The following is a 17,084-nucleotide window of genomic DNA, read 5'->3' as shown; positions in this document are numbered from 1 at the left end:
GCAAATACATTCATGAAATAGCCATGGTGGACACTAAACGCTTCAATTTTTTTTCTATGTGGGAAAACAGCAGCCGTTCAGCAGATCAGCATCAGAATCATTGTGTCACGGCTGTTTGAGAGGGATACAGTCGCATTAAACAATTTAGCTGACACAGATATCTCAATGTAAATCAGACAGATGCAGCATTACGTAAGAAGCTGAAAGTGTTTGATGTCATTCACAGAATACAACAGAAGAAAGGCTATAGGGTTAATAAATAATAGTTAAAACTTTACTCATGTGTCAAATTAATTTAAAAACAATAAACATGATGATTTGATCATGATCATGCTGCAGAGCCTCACAAAAATATTCATGTTTCTTCAACTTTCTCACTTTTCATCTCCTAATTTCAATTTGGACCCCTTTTTAAGAAATTGCTTTTATTTTTTCTTATAATTAAAGATAGCTGATTAAAAGGCATTGTTTCTATTTTTATTTTCGACATGGTCTTCATAATATCTGACAATGAAATATTTTTTGTCCATTTATCTAGTTCTGGTTGTTTTGTTCAAAATGACCAGTTTTAATCACATAGACAGATTCCATGCATATTCAGACTATTTAGCCGGTTGGTAAAGAGTTTTCTGTCTAAGGAAATCCAACCAACTGAATTGAGTTACTGACTTTGCAAACTGAGCAAACATTTGGTGACAGTGGAAATAAATAATGCCCCTGTAGCATTGTAGCAATGTGTCTGCTTTAATGGGGAAGGTAGCTGGTAGCAAGATGTAGCATCTCCAGCAGTCATGCCATATTCCATTTACAGTCAGAAGTCTGAATTTCCAAATTCAAAATGGTAAAACATCAACAGTTGAAGTTTTTAATTTTGATTGGGAAAATCAGAAGGTTTTCCATAACCCTGACCTAAAGATCCAGTATGGCTGCAGCACCTGCAAAATTCAATTATAGCTCATTTAATAAATACATAATGCCTGTTTGTGAAAGTTTAGCAGTACTGTTTAATCTTATAATATCCTAAATGATGTTGATGATGATATAATTAGCCTCGACACTGATCACAACATCTGAAACAGGGTTAAATTAAATATGACTAATGACTATGTAACACTACTATGTTTAGAATAAACGTCAAAATGAAGTCTATCTTTGCTATAATAGGTGATGATTTAGAGCAAGTCTGAAAATATAAGACAAAATTATAATTTTTTTATTGTTTGGCAACCAGAATGTTGTATGCTCCCTTAATTGTTGTTCCATCATCAGCTGGTTGTTTGGTAAGTTTGTCTACTAACCAGGTATTACACAGAGTGAATATATGCAAGACAGAAGACAGTTTTTAAAATCAACAATTTTAAAAAACTATTTCTTAAAATCTGTTATGTGCGGTGCCTTGTAGAAGTACCTTTACCTCTTGAACCTTTCCACATTTTTACCCTTTAGAAGCACAAAGTTCAGTGTGCATCATCCTCAACATAGTCCACATCCTAAAACATGGTGGTGGCGCCATGCCAACCGGGGTGTCTGATAGGGAAGCTGATCAGCACTAAAGAGAAGATGAATAAACTTAAATGAAGGAAAAACACTGAAGGAACCTATTAGAGGCTGCAAAGACTTTTAGTTGTGCAACAAAAGGCAGTTCAACAAAGTAATGACTTGAGGGGCTGAATTATAATTTATGTGTAACATCTGTCTTTCAATCATGCAGCGCTTTCTGTTAATCTGTCATATAAAATTAACTAAGGGGTTTTGCAAAGCAGCGGAGCTCTTCACATAAATTCTGCCAACATGTTTTATGTTCCTGTCTGTGCTTCAGGCAAACATGTGCTTTTCCTTACAGGTACTATGAAACGGGCAGCATCCGCCCTGGGGTAATCGGGGGATCCAAACCAAAGGTTGCTACACCCAAAGTGGTCGACAAGATCGCCGATTACAAACGCCAAAATCCCACCATGTTTGCCTGGGAGATCCGGGACAGGCTCCTGGCCGAGAGAGTTTGCGACAACGACAGCGTTCCCAGCGTCAGCTCCATCAACAGGTGCCACAGTCTGTGCGATGTGTGGGTTTGGGTATCAAACTGTAACAGCAGATTGTAGACGAAGCACGGAACAACATAAATGTGTGTGTTTTATCTGTGTATCCTTTTCGGTGTGGGAGTGGAAGAGGGGAATTGCAAAGAGGCCCCCAGCTTCCATATGTATGAAGTGGCCGCAGCTCAGTGGTTCTACACGATGCTACAATGACAACCCCTTTCCCCTGAGTGCACAGAGGGAACGACAGAGGGAGGGATGGGGAAATAAGAGAAAGAACGAGTGAGCCAAAAAGGCAGACAAAGAGAAAAGGAAGGTGAAACAGATACAAAAGGAAAGAAAAAGGAAAATGGAGGAAAGGAAATGAGAGGAGAGGAAAAGGGGAGGAAAGGATGAAAAAGAAAAGAGGAAGAAAAGGCTTGCATGATCAACCAAGCAGGAAGTGTGAGGCCCCTCTGCCATGTCAGCCTGCCTAAGCCACTTCACACACACACAAACACACACAGCTTTGCTCCCACGATGGTCATGTTCTCTCTGTCACTCAGGATCTCTCAAACAAGCCACTTCATACACACTAATATCTCCTCTCTTCTCCTGCAGGATCATACGGACTAAGGTTCAGCAGCAGCCGGGTCAAGCGGGCTCGGTGTCGGCTCACAGCTTAGGTACATTCCTCCAGCAGATTCTGGTTCCTTTAGCAGTGAGATGTCGGCTGAGATGGTAGAAGCAGAGACTGCTGTAGACACTAAATATATCAGTTTAGCAAAATGTCACTATTATTAGGGATGTAAAATATATATATATTTTTTTATGACAGTAGGAATGAGTTTAAATTATTTTGGTGTTGTTGAGAGACATCTGAGCAAGTCAAGATATTTTCTTCAGCAAAAAAGTCAACTGAGTCTTACTGGAGGAGTAAAGATAAAAGTTAGTCATGCTGTTAACACCTTTGTCTCCTTTTTTATAGTACTAGAATATCATACTCCCAACATGAAGTAGAACAGAAATATCCTTTATTGTAAGGGAAAATGTCTAAAAAGAGTTTGTTGTAGTGTTATTCATAAGAAACAAATGAAATTTCAGAAACCTTTTCATGAACTGTAGTGAAATTTCATAATTCTTGGATTTGCTTCAAACTTGCCTATTTTATTAAGATATTTTCCGATAAACAAAAAGCATGATAATTAAGGAACACAAACCTGAAGATATTGCATACATTTGTATTCAACGTCCCAGAGTTGATACCCTGTGGATTTATTCTTTGACAGAAACCTCAGACTCACTCAGATTGGATGGATGCCATCCATGAATATCAATTTGGGAAAAGTGCTGCAGTAGATTCTCAATTGGATTTATTTGCTCTGGCTGCAAGTATGAAGTTGTTGCCCATCTCAGGCTCAAGTCTTCTGCAGCCTCTAAGCGGTTTTCCTGGTCCTCACACCATGAAGCACAACCATTATGTCTCACATTGGAGATGGTGTAATTTCTGTGTTTATTTTCCCGCAGAGCATTTTGCATGTCGGCCAGTGGATTTAACTATAGCACCTTCTTCCACATGTTTGCATAGTGGATGAATATATCTTGGTAGCTTTGTGCTTGTGTATTTCTGGAGGATGAATCGAACAGATCTCAGCAAGATGTTCAAAGTGTAGGAAGTTTTATAAACTAACATGGAAGTTTTTGGTTTCTATGTAAAAAAAAATGTGGATAAACTCAAGAGGTACTTACTTGTGCAAGGTTCTGCATGTTCGAGTGTGTCACAATTACATACAAGTAACAGGTAGCCAAACAATTAGAATAACTTATATAAACAAGATGTTGAAGTTCACTGCTTCTACCCTGAGTCTGTCACTTAGAGTCTACATTAGAATAAAATTGACTAAAACAGAATTGACTTTATTGTGCCACAGTGGGAAAATTTATGTGCAACGGCAATCAAAGCATGTAGATTCACACAAAAATTAAATATATAACAACAGAATAAGGAATAAAAATACAGTACAGTGAGGGAAAATTTCAACATAAATAATGTGCAGTTATTAAAAAATAGCTACTCTGGTCCAAAGAAATGAAGAAGAAGTGGGTAGGTTAATTTAAAAAATGTAAAACATGTGCAGGTCGGGCGTGCCGTGGTGGAGTAGGGGTTAGCGCGACCCATATTTGGAGGCGTTGAGTCCTCAACGCGGCCGTCGCGGGTTCGACTCCCGGACCCGACGATATTTGCCGCATGTCTTCCCCCCTCTCCTTCCCCGTTTCCTGTCAGCCCACTGTCATTTAAGGGACACTAGAGCCCACAAAAGACCCCCTAGAGGGGTTAAAAAAAAACATGTGCAGGTCTATTTGAGCATTAAAAGGCAGATTTTTTAAAATGTTGTTGAAAGTGATTAAAGACAGTGCAGGTAGCAGCATTTATAGGAACATTAATGAGTTTGTTTAGAGCAACGATGGTTATAGAGTCTAACAGTTGCTGGGAGGAAGGATCTAGTACTCCTTTGTGCACCAAGGATGCAGCAGTTTGTCACTGGAGCAGTTCTCCATTCAGCAGCAGCTTCATGCATGGGGTGGGAGACATTGTCTATCAGTGATGCTATTCTAACTAGAGACTTTCTGTCTCCCACCACCTGCACTGGGTTGACCATGGAGGAAAAAATGTCATGAAAAAACATTTTTATTCACTAAGTTTCTTATTTGAGGATCCACATTACTTCTTATATTTGAATAATCTTTCATCTGTGAACCAAAGCCTTTTACTCCCACATAGGAAATATACTATAACTCCCTTTTACTCCATGAATATCTCAGAGGACAAATACTGTCCCTCACTTTTCCCTGCAGTGGATTGCACCTCGCTGTCTTTTTGTATCTTCATGATCACACATTGTCTAGTAATCTAAATTAATTTTCGCACACTGCTCCCTGACTCCCGCCTTATACTCGCATTTATCAGATCCGCCCTCATACACACACACCTAGATATAACGCAGTGCGCGCTCTCTTTTCCACACGCACTCTTACAGATTACACAGATAAATGGCTCCCACTCCCAGGCGGAAAATTGAACATTTGGATTTGCAGAATAAGAGCGTTACGTTCTGATAAAAAAAAAAGAAGAGTGAAAAGAAAGAGAAAGGAAAATCAGATAATTGAAGTGCTAAATCAAGTGATGGGAAAAGAGGGGATATGCATTCATTATACTCTCCTTGTCGTTAGCAAAAAGAGTAACGGCTTGAGAGGACTCTGATCCTGTGGTTCGTCTTGTTTTTTTCCCCCCCCCTTACTCTCTTTTTGGTCTCGTCTGTCTGTGATTTGGGGGGTGAAGGAGTCTATTGGGAGAGAGGATTAGGATGTCTGTTGCCACACCTTTCTGTCCCTCCTGGGATACCATACTGTCACTCAGCCCGACATCCGCCTACAGATAAGGGACCTGAGAGTGACTGACTGCATGTTGCAGTTTGTGGATGTGTGTCAGGAGGTTACACAGTGTGTGTGTCACCGAAACGCCGACAACTGTGTCGCCCATCAAGAAACTTGTCTCCTCCAGGGGGAAGCTCAGAGGAGGAGACAACAAGGAGCAAGACTCCAGTACAGACATTTTGTTGCACATTTTTCTTCCTGGTGAAGTTTAGTTAATTTGTTTGAGTTTAACTCCAGGAGAACCGAGGTGCATTTGACTATCCAAAGAGAACAAATCTAATATATGTGTACACACAAAGTTTGGGCTCACTGTAACATACAGTGTTAATATTGAGACTGTTGAATAAAATTTAAATCAGTGGAAGAAATTCAGTCCAACTTTAGTTTGAAAACTTTTTTTCTGTGGAGAAAAATGTCCACAAAAAGACTATTTTTCTGATTTATGACGCATCCTTTAACCCGCCATGTGATCTGTCTGCAGCGACGTCTGTAGCTGCCACGCAGGTTTCAGCGGTCACCAGCGACTCTGCTGGCTCGTCATACTCAATCAGTGGCATCCTGGGAATCAGCTCTGCTGCTGATGTGGGCAAGAGGAAGAGGGATGAAGGTACGTAGTTATCCTGCATGTTTCTAAATCTTTGCATTTTTCCAATCAAATTGACATTTCGACATCAGAAATATCAGAGAAAGTGCTGGTGGAGTCTGGAAGATCTCCTCCACTGAAAACTATAAATATCAATGACAAATATGCATGCGAGTGTGTGCATATATGAAGTCTGGGAGCTGTAAACCAAACATCTCAAATGAGAATCCCATGTTTGTTTACCAACTGCGCTCCACTGGAGGCCCACCTGAGAAGTAATATTAATGCATGCTCTATTGATCATATGTGCTGTCATACTGGATCAATGTTGCATGCTAATGTGAGTGTGAACCTTGGTGTGTGTGTGTGTGTGTGTAGTGGATGTAGGTGTGATTATGAGTGTGTATGTGGTAGAATCAGTGGCATTAAAAAGCCATCACACAGACAGTCTCCTGCGGTAAATGAGACAGCACCAGATGTTGGAGTGAAGTAGGGTGACAGAATGCCACCAGGGGCCATTTCTCTCTCTCGCTCTTACTCGTTTGGTGTCTCTTTCTCCTTACAAGCACAAACACACACACACGCACACCCCGCACACCCCCACACACACATCATATGGGTGCATTTTCCCACCCCTGATGAATTTTGAAATCGTTTCAGCCGGATTCAGGTGAATCCCTGATGAACCATAATGTGCTCGATATTGCTTGCTTACCCATCAGTGGATTACAAAGTCCTAAACTCCAACACACCCCGACCCACTGTGTGTGTTGGAGTATTTACCCCAAATCTGAGTTTTTAATCCAAACACAAATCAGAATGAGAATTAAGCTACATTTTTGTTATCAAGTTTATCCACTTTCTACCAAGTTAACATATACATGCAAACGCCCAACTTCTTACAAACTGAAACAGATAAGTCATGCAGGGACTCATGGTTCTAAATACTGGTTAGCTCAAACTTTTCTGATACCCTTTTGAAAAAGATAGAACAACTAAAAATTCTAATTTTGGCACTACGATACTCACATTATTGTCCAAATTTATGGATGTCTTTTCTCAGCTTTCATTAAACAATTTGGGGGCTTGTCCAGGATGTACCAGAAAAAACAATTCTGCAGCTGCACTCACATCATTTTATGGAACCAACATCAATTTGATATTTTTTTATCCAAAGTTTTTCTAAATAGCACAGCAAGCAACAAATGTAAACAAACTCAAGAACAGAATAGAACCTAAGTAATGAGCATCTGTCAGCCTGGAAAGGGCTGCAAAACTGTTTGGGTTTTTACTGGGAGAACTGACAATGTGTCCTGGAGTAATTTCAGTAGATAGTGGCTCCCACTACGATTCTTGTGAGACCAAACAGGACATCTAAAGCATTATTGCCTTAAGGTCAATATTCATTATCCAGGAATAAAAGAGAGACACAGATAAAATGGCTGAAACATATATTCATCCTGTTACGTTTGGCGTAAAATGAACAGCATTTTAGATGAAGAACATTCAAACATGATGTTGGTACTGTGATGACCTGGAACTGCTTTGCTGCTTTAGGACGTTGAAAACTTGCAGTAACGAATGAAATGTTTGACAGAAAAGAAGGCCGTGTCGGAACACAAATTTTGTGAACAAAAAGTTTCCTGTGTGAGTGAAAAACTTTGATATAATAAATTTTTGGCTACTTTTGACTTAATAGCTAATAAACTTTTAACCAACTTGCACTGACCCGAATTTTTTTCAACGTCAAAATATTTAATGAATTAAAACAAAACATTGTATTATGTCATATTTCATTGAGGTGGTCAGAAAGCCTCATGTAGGCCTGATTCTGCCTACTGTCACGTTTTGGGGGAGCTTTTTATCTGCAGCGTTTCTATGGGAGAGGTCTGCGGGGTTGGCTCTGTGGTCTAATTAACAGCATTGCTAATCACAGCTTCCATTAGAGCAGCCCCCGCTGGATAATGACACACACACAGCAAGGGGCGACAGCAGGAACAGCATGCGCTGACATGGACAGACAAACACGTACACACTGACAAACAATACAGCACGCTTCTCACATACACGCACGCCCATATGTTTGTCGGAGTTGACATTCGCGCACATATACTACAGGTCATGTAGACATGAAGCCAACAATCTCATTGTTTCTTTGTCGACTTTGTTAAAATGACTGTTTAATTAAAAAACGTGAATATTTTACACAGTGCGGTAGGAGTTAACGTGGAGAACAGTGACGCTTGTTGAGGTCAGAGAGAAAGGATGATAGAAATATATGAAGATGGATGGCACAATTTTTGAGGAAATATAATTTGTGATGTGGGTGTGTGGAGCTGCGAAGGTTATGAAAATACATTTAAATGTAGGATTACACATTTATCTGCAACTAATTTATAACTGTTTACACATATTTTTGGACATTGGTTTCTATGGTTTTTGCTTAGCTCAATTTAAATGGTATATCATAAATGTATACAAGACAAACATGTCTAATTTATTTCCCAAGAATAACATTATTCATTTTATTTCAATTGTTTCGCTCCATTTGTGTATTGATATTGAGGTTTTTCTTGAAAATCCATATTTGCATAAAAGACACAGAGTCTCTGCTTTTTGTACAGGAGGTTTACCTCAAAAGTGTAAACCTTTTCTTGTTGCCATAATGATTTCCATCTTTTATGTACAGAGAAAGAGAGTTTTATACTTTAAGAGGGAAGTTTTTCTCAAAACCTTGTCTTACTAAAACAATAGATTTGGGAAAACTGATAAAAGAGGTATTAAATAGCATTCATTAACAAAATGTTTTTGTCTATTATCCAAAAGTTTGACAATCCAGTTAGACTTCAAATTATGTATTTGAAACATACATAATTTCAAATGTATGTGAAATTTGTCAGTTTTCTTGATCTCTCATTTATTCCAATAGTTTTTTTGGCCAGTAATGTCACTTTGACAACTCAAACTCCTGCTAAAGGTAGTGACAAACATCCCAACCACAGGATCGGATACATATTGTGTGGTTTGGTTTCACCCCTCAGTTCAGATTACATATTTTCATTAAAGAATAACGAATCCAATTTAGAGGTGAAGAGTAATATAAGCCTGCATTCATTACTATGACACTAATGGGAGGAACTGACATCATACCGTAGTATAAGGACTATTTTTATATCCAGAACAGTAACATTAGCATTCAAACAGCAGCTGTGCAAGTGGTGGGAACACATGAAGGTGGAATCAGCAGCATGTATGTGTGTGTGTGTGTGTGTGTTTGTGTTTTGGTGGGAGGAGTGTGTGGGGGTAAAACCCTGTGGTGACCTGTGCCCTCTAGCCAAAGCGAGGGGAAGTAGAGGGTGACTGAGAGCAGAATAGATTTGAATGGGAGTGAATGGAGGAACTTGACTTGTGGGGCCAAAAGGGGACCATTGTACCTTAACCTATTCTTGTTGCACGTTAAGGCTGCTTGCGTGCATGCACGCGTGTGAATGTGTGTGAGTGTGTCTCTGTGGATTCAACATGGACATGAGCTCCAGAACAGGTGGATCGATTACTGAAGGGCGGATGTTTTATTTTTATTTCAACCTATTTTTGTCCTATTTGAAGGAAAGTCATACGACATACAGCAGTAGCTCCAAAGGCTGTCTTTTTTTTTTTTTTGTGAAGCAGAACTTGATTCATTGGCACTTACCCAGAATGCCACATTGACCTCTTACCCCCTTGTGCATCCACTGTGACATGCAGCAGCTTACCGAATAAAAGAAACTTGGAGTGAGAAAAAGATATGGAGGATGGCGGAAAGCAAGGAGGGGGGAGATCCGTACCCTTCAACCGTGGCTCCGCTCAGCACCTCCCAAAACTTTGATCTTTTGACACACGCACACACACGCACACACCCCCCCACACACACATACATACACAACCACACACAAGTTTAGCTACAAGCTTCAGTTGTGAGGTCAGACACTTTGCCTGCTGAGATAATCTACAGTATGTCAGCTTTAATAAGATTCACACAGGTAATATCCCACCCTCAGTAGGCACACACTGGCACACTGAATAGCTGACAACTTTAATTCTTCCATGTTTTAGGATTTAATCATCCAAACTGCTTGTGGGGTTGCTTTTAAAAAAAAAGTCAAAGGCAGGCTGAGCCGTCGTCAGAGAGGAAGACAGAAGAGGCGGAGGGGAGAGGGAAAAGGCAGAAAGAAGGGAACAATGAAGGTTCATTGTTTGTTTTGTTCTGCTCTGAAAAAGAGGGAAGAGAAACGCTTCCCTTCTGAGACCGAATCACAGAGATAGAGGCAGCTGTGGGTGTGTGTGTGTGTGCAGGGGTGGGCGTGCGTGTGTGTGTGTCTGACAGTGAATAGGATTTAACCCGTCACGGCAATGAGTTTCTTTACCCATCCATGGATACAATGAGGGCCGGATATCAAGCTACCCACCCACAAGCACACCTACATCAACGCCAAGAAGCATCCATACACATTCACACACATGAATGGACAATATTGATTATGACAAGTGAAAGCTTTGTTCTTTCTGCTCAACTACAGTAACTCCTCTTCATTCTGTCGTTCTGCGGTCGTTTGAGGGTATGCTACAGTGGCGAGCTTAGGTCCGCTCAGTCAGGGTGTACTTGGGTGTGTATGTGTGTGTGTTAGAGAGAAAGCAGAAAGCAATAAGCTGGCTGAAATGGTGCCATCAGAGCTACATGATTGATCAATTGAATTCCATCACAGTGACTGGCCAGTGGGATTAAATGGGTTGCTGTGGGTTACCAGGCTAAAGCATCATACCGCCTTTATCTGTCTCCTGATTGGTCTGCCATCGGAGACCTGGACCATGCACTCGCCGTGCTCCCAGCACCTGTGTATGAGTGCGAGTGTGACGAGACTACAAGAGTAAAAGAGAGATTAGGATCGAGGTGTTTGTTGGCGAGAGAACGGTTGAAAGAGGGTATGTGTGCTGAAAAAAGTGTTTGTCAACTCTGTGAATGTGACATATAGATGCTGTCTGAAGATATGAGGTGTAGACGGAGTCTTTAAAATAAGCCCAAACCAGTGGTCATGCCAGGACTGCTACACAATTTTAACAAGGTTGAACATTAGTCTACAAAGGCAGATTAAACATTTATTAAGATCGCTGTTGCCCTTATGCTCTGTTCTGTATGTTTTTTCAAAGCTGGATTTTCCATGTTTCCATGCACAGGCTAAATGGCTAATGACAGCTTTACCACCCAATATTAATATGGAGAGAAAAGTCTTGATGTAATCCTTATGGGTTGTATAGCCCTTTCCTGTTTCATGTTTTTTAAGGTATGTTTGTACAAAAATAATATGTCATGAATTATACGCAGTTTGACAAATTATGATTTTAACTCATTCATAATTTACGCATAGTTTATCATCAGGAAATGTGGGCTTGTTATTTCAATAAATAATATTCACCTGAGTAACTTCAATCAAGTGGTAGATCTGAGGTGAAAGTTGTACTTTTCTCAACCTCAAAACTTGGCATGGCTGCATTTCACATTAAAAGCAGTGATAGTGACAAAAATAAACAATTTATTTGCTCCTACTTTTCTGTCTCAGTCATTCTGCCCTATGGACAATTTTGGCTGTGACCTCCAAATAAGTGCAGAAAATATCATTTTGTGAAAGTCAAAAGGTCAGAAATCATCTGGATTTGAATTTTTAGAACAAAAACTGAAGATATGATATTCAGTTTATTAGAAAAATATGTTTACTTTTGATTTTTGAGCCTATTTAGCAATCAAACAGCATTTCAGCATGAGCTCTTTAGCTTTCTCTCTACTTTATTTGTCCATTTTTCTTTCTTTGGTTTTTTATCTCTACATCTCTCTCTTCTTCTTTAAAACCAAAGCCTTTCCCCAAATGAATCTGTATTTTCTGTCCAAATGAAAAAAAAAAAAATAGAAATTTGAAGTCCTGTACCTCTTTTCAACCTGTCTGTCATATCACTACCCAGGACACACATACACACTCTCTGACACACATCAAACACACTGTGACCCCCAGGACTAAAATAGGCTCTCAGGAGCAGTTTGGAGCAATGAATTGGCTCTATAGCAGGGGATTTTCACCCTCATCCCCTTTTTCTCTTTATCTTTTTCTCTCGTTCTCTCTTTTCTAATCATTTGTGGGCTGCGACTCCTCAGAGTTCTTATAATTGTCTCGTTCAGTCCCTCAGCCGAGCAATAACTGCAGGATACAAGAGCTCACAGTCTAATACTGATACCGAAGCCATATATATATTTGTGTGTACGTGTGTGTATGGGCGATACGACGAGCGGGAGGGAGGATTGTGTTTATAAGAGAGGAGAGGGTGTACTTCTGAGAGATCAAGAAGGAGAGACAGCGTATGCCAGGTAATGGATTGTATTTGTATGCGATTTTCTCGGAGTCTCCACAATCTATGAAGTCTTTCAATCCGGAATCAGTTCACTGGACTTTCTTTAAGACAGCCAACTTTCTTCCCCGTATCCATCTTAGAAATATATCCAGCAAGCCATTGCTTCTAGTCACCTTTTTCATTTTACCACCTTCTTTATCACACTTTTATTCTGCATCCTCTTAACATTTTCCTGCTGCAACCTTTCTAATGTCACTCCCACCTGGTGTCCCCTCTGTGCAGTTTTACAGGAGTCACCGCTGGCTAACGGGCATGGCCACAGTGGGCGGGACTTCCTCAGGAAGCAGATGAGAGGGGAGCTGTTCTCGCCGCAGCAGATTGAGGTATTGGACCGCCTCTTTGACAGACAGCCATCTTGTCCAATCCAAACCACCACTGAGCTCTATGTGAGCCCTGACTCTGGCAAGGTAAGGGCAAGGCATTGTGCAGGCTCTGGCTAAGGCCAAAAGGTGCAGGGGTTATATGTCATAGATTAACAGTCATCCCTTATAATGCAGAAAGTTTGAAACATTTATGTTTGGTTAGTTATTTCTTTGTTGTAACAATGCGTCATGGTAACAAATCTTATACTGTGGAAAAGGATGTTTATTTCGCCTTAAAAAGGTGCCACAACTGTAAGGAAAAAAAACATTTGTGAGATGAGCAGCAGAGTTAAAAGGGTGAATGACTGATTGCAGTCCTCTGGACTTGAGAAGGCACAATACAATTACAGTCCATTTACCATTTTACACATCACACCTTTTAGAACTTTATTGTAAAACATTAAATGTGCATAATGTTCCTTCTACTTCACAATTATGCCCTATTTTGTGTCAATTTATACAGCCCAAAAATATATTGATGTTTATGGTAATAACATGACAAAATGGGACAAGGATATGACAAAATATGAATCGTCTTGCAAGGAGTTCTTGATTTTCAAGATGTCCATCTTGAATTTATGATGCTGTCGCACTGAAACATGCTGACTAACATTTGAAGCTGCTGATGCAAACCTTGCAAGCTAACAGGGGGATCTCTGCTAACAGCTAAAAAAGCCTGCCTGCTCTGCCTTGCCATGCCATGCCAATGTTGACCAAATTGTTGCCCAGCAAAATTGCTCAATCTCTGCATATGCTTTTCATTTCTCATAGCTCAATCACTGGGTGTTTGGAGAATGTGTACATGAACTTTTGTTTTCTGTTTCTGTGTGGATTCCTGTGGTCTGATAGACACTGCCGAGACGCAGTGAGGGTAGTTTATCGACATTCAGTTAATCTAGACGCACTGCAGGGGTTAATGAGCATATCGACCCAGCTTTCATTATGACCTCACTTCCTGCGGCTTCCAGCACGGTGATGGAAATGGGGCATCCGGCATGCTGATGCACACGCGGGATGAACTGCATATCCGCGTGCCTGGGAGAGACAAGAGACGAGAAAGGGTGTGTCTGTGTCTCTTAATGCTGCATCTAAATTGACCTCCCGCCCTTTTTCGGCAGTGAATTAATGTAAATCTGAGCGGAATAGACAGGTGTAAGTAGTACTTTGCATAACAAAATGTGAGCACACTAGCATTTGTATTCAGTCTGCCTTTTTCAGATGTCTTCTAATGTGCAGCCCTGCTCTCAGCATTAGGAAAATGTTTTGGACCTTGTCTCAAAATGACAATTTTCCTCTACAGTTTTTTTTTTTTTTCAGAAAAACACTTTCCAAGTTTATTTGTACAGCCAGTGTCAAGTACATGAACCCAGACAGACCCCAGAGAAGTTTTAGTAAAACAGGTTATAGCCTTAGACCTACAGGGCAGAGTTGGACTTTTTAACCCATTCACTTCCATTTGACCAACACGAGGAGGGTGGCGGGTCGGGGCAAGAGGTCGACAGGTATTGGTTGGAGTAGCTCTATAGACTGAGATCTGACATCATAAATACCCATGATTCCTAGGTCAATGTCCTCTCTGAGCCCAGCAGAGCCACTGAGGTCAGGGTTTGGAATGAGTCCCTTTAAAATCTGTGTCACATTGGGGTCAAACTGGCTTTAGGTTGCACACCACAAAGAAATCCAGGCATCTACTCATGCCCATCCCCCGTTTTTCCTGGAGAGGGTGATTGACAGTCACACCCACTGACACACTGACGGCTACAGCTTAGCCTCTCTGGTATGTGAGCTAAGGTGTGTGTATTAATAAATATGTGTGTGTGAACCAGTGGCAGTGGGGTTTTGGTCAAGTAGGGTCAGACTGCGTTGAGACTGACAGCTTTAAATGAACTTTCCCCTAACGGCGATGACGTGTGCAGGGGGGTCAGCGGATGTGCATGCAAGGAAGAAAGGAAACAGAGAACTAGTCGGAGAAATAAAAAAGGAACCACTTTTACAACATGGACATTTTGATTTCAGTTCATTTTTTTCAATATTTCTGGCTCAAAAGAATTAATTTGTCCACAGCTTAAGAGCCAAAAAGTATGTCAAATATAATTCGAACCATCAGCCTCAACTTGTTTATTTTTTAAAAAACTTTTACTCCATTGTTTTATCTCATCTCCCTGTGCTGCTCTTGTTCCCCGCTGCCTGTAGTCGATTAAGCTGCGCCGATAATTTATGTGTGCATGTTTGTATGTGTCTGTCTGCAAGTGCGCCTGTCAGGGAGAGTTCATTTGAATTTCCCTTCAATCACTTCTTATTACTCAGCTGATAAATCAGAGGGGCTGACTGCGCCCTCACCCATTTTGGCAACCCCGGGTCCAAATGCCCTCCTCTGCACACACCAGCACAGTTTGATCATTTTCCAGCCTGAAAATCAATGAAAGATAAAAAAGGTTTACACCTCTAATCTATGTTTGGGAATAAACCAAAACCTGCTGCAATGTGAAAGAATAAACCAAGATAGCGTCACGTATAGTGATCATCTTTAGGTATGCATCTAGTTTATGAAGTATATTGTTTGATTCTGGTGGAGTTAACTAAATGTTGAGAATGTGAGTTTTTTAAAAATGTTTTTGAAGCATCTTTAAAAATGTACATCCACTTGAAAACAGGATTCCTTGTTTAAAAGTTGCACTGTTCATGCTCAGAAAACTCAAAAAACTTCTACTTGCTTCCAAATATGCTGCGCTCTCCCTTCAAACTATGCTTGCGATGCTAACTTTGTTCTTCTGTAATTGTTTCATCCAAAGGTCGAACCTGCTCAAAATTGCTAAAGCGAGAGGATCAAGAAAACATTTTCATAGAAGTTGAAACTATTTTAACAGGAAAGTAGCTCATTTTTCAATTTGAACTCTTCATGGCCAGTGAAGCCATCAAAGGAGTTAATTAATTTTTTCATCCAATGTTGTTCTCACAACACCAAATGTGACAATAATACTTGACTAAACAAGTTGTAAATAGTATATCATATTGAGAGGTAAGAAAAGTAAGCCAGACGTTGTATTTGAAGCATTATATCTAGACCGCCTCCCCCTGGAGTTAAGGTCTGTGTGGGTTATCTGTCTGAAAATGAATGTCCTCCCCACTGCTGCCACGCTCAGTTTGAGTTCAGATAAATTCTTTCCAGGACAAACCCTGTCTCTGTTTGTGGGCCACTCAGGGAATTGTGTTTGTTTATAGCCAAGCCTTTTCCATCAGGGGTGCACAAGACAATGTGGCTAGGGAAAAGGGAGTCAGGAGGGAGGGGGGTGCAGGGGGGGAGAGAAATCAGGATCTATTTGGAGAATGGAGGAAAAGAGAAATACTATTATGCAAATGGTTCAAGCCAGCACGGCTGGCGTCTGTGTGTTGTATGAGACTGTGTGTGTGTGTGTGTGTTTCAGAGGGACGATTAGGGCTCATCTGTCACTGATGTGGATTTGGACTCTGAAACTCCACCTTACCACATCTGAGGCAATCTGGTGTATAAAAGGAAGATGGCAAGAAACTCACTGAGAGTTCAGCTGATTTGCTAACAGAGCCTCAGAGTAAAAGTCACCCACATTTTTAAATCAAAGATTTGTTTTTAATACATGCACATTTTATTTTATGTAATCTTAGTTTGTGCTGTAAAAGCAAGATCAGGGAAACTTTGAAAGAAAATCAAACTTGTCACTTGCTCTTTATATTAGGAGATAATTAAATTAAATGCAGCTTTATTTTCGGTCCTGTAATTAATTCAGTCAGACAAATAATACCTCTACATACAGTATATAATAATTAATCTGTCATCCTACAGAACTAAACTTACAAACCAAGACATGTAGTTTTAAACCTAATAGAATATTGTATTTCAAAGGGTAACAAATATATACATGGTTTTATTTCTAAATAAATCTAAATAAATCTTTTGTTGAGATTTAGAAGGACAGACTGTTTGCAGTTCTGACCAACCTATCCCAGAATCAAAAGACTAATGAAGGATATTTTATTTCAAAACCCATCACACCATTTTGTCTACTTTGCACTTGAATGTCATAGGAAGACATGCTGCGTTCATTAAAAAATGTTTCTGCATCACCTTTCCCTTCATTTTAGATTTTGTGTATTAGTTTATAGGAGTACTTAGCTTACATTCAAGTACTACAGATATTACCAGATGTCTCATATAAGATATTATTTATTCACTATATTTCCAGTTGTGTTTGTTTCAGCTTCCAGGGAGAAACATTTCCA

The 17,084-nt window shown here is 40.1% G+C and overlaps 1 protein-coding gene across 3 annotated transcripts in view; it reads left to right on the top strand.

Moving 5' to 3' along the window:
• Positions 1-17,084, top strand: part of pax5 (paired box 5) — a 62,010-nt gene that overhangs the window by 20,422 nt on the left and 24,504 nt on the right. For 2 of the 3 annotated variants that reach the window (XM_032564039.1, XM_032564040.1), the window contains exons 3-6: positions 1,844-2,041; positions 2,634-2,698; positions 5,929-6,054; positions 12,688-12,872. In XM_032564039.1, the coding sequence (XP_032419930.1) occupies positions 1,844-2,041; positions 2,634-2,698; positions 5,929-6,054; positions 12,688-12,872 (574 nt within the window). The remainder of the gene's footprint in view (positions 1-1,843; positions 2,042-2,633; positions 2,699-5,928; positions 6,055-12,687; positions 12,873-17,084) is intronic. The other variant, XM_032564041.1, reaches the window with a different exon arrangement.

Source organism: Xiphophorus hellerii, chromosome 5 (assembly GCF_003331165.1).
Source record: "Xiphophorus hellerii strain 12219 chromosome 5, Xiphophorus_hellerii-4.1, whole genome shotgun sequence".
NCBI classification, from domain to species: Eukaryota; Metazoa; Chordata; class Actinopteri; order Cyprinodontiformes; family Poeciliidae; genus Xiphophorus; species Xiphophorus hellerii.
The sequence above is the reverse complement of the archived record's forward strand: the minus strand, read 5'-3'. Positions and strand labels throughout refer to the sequence as shown.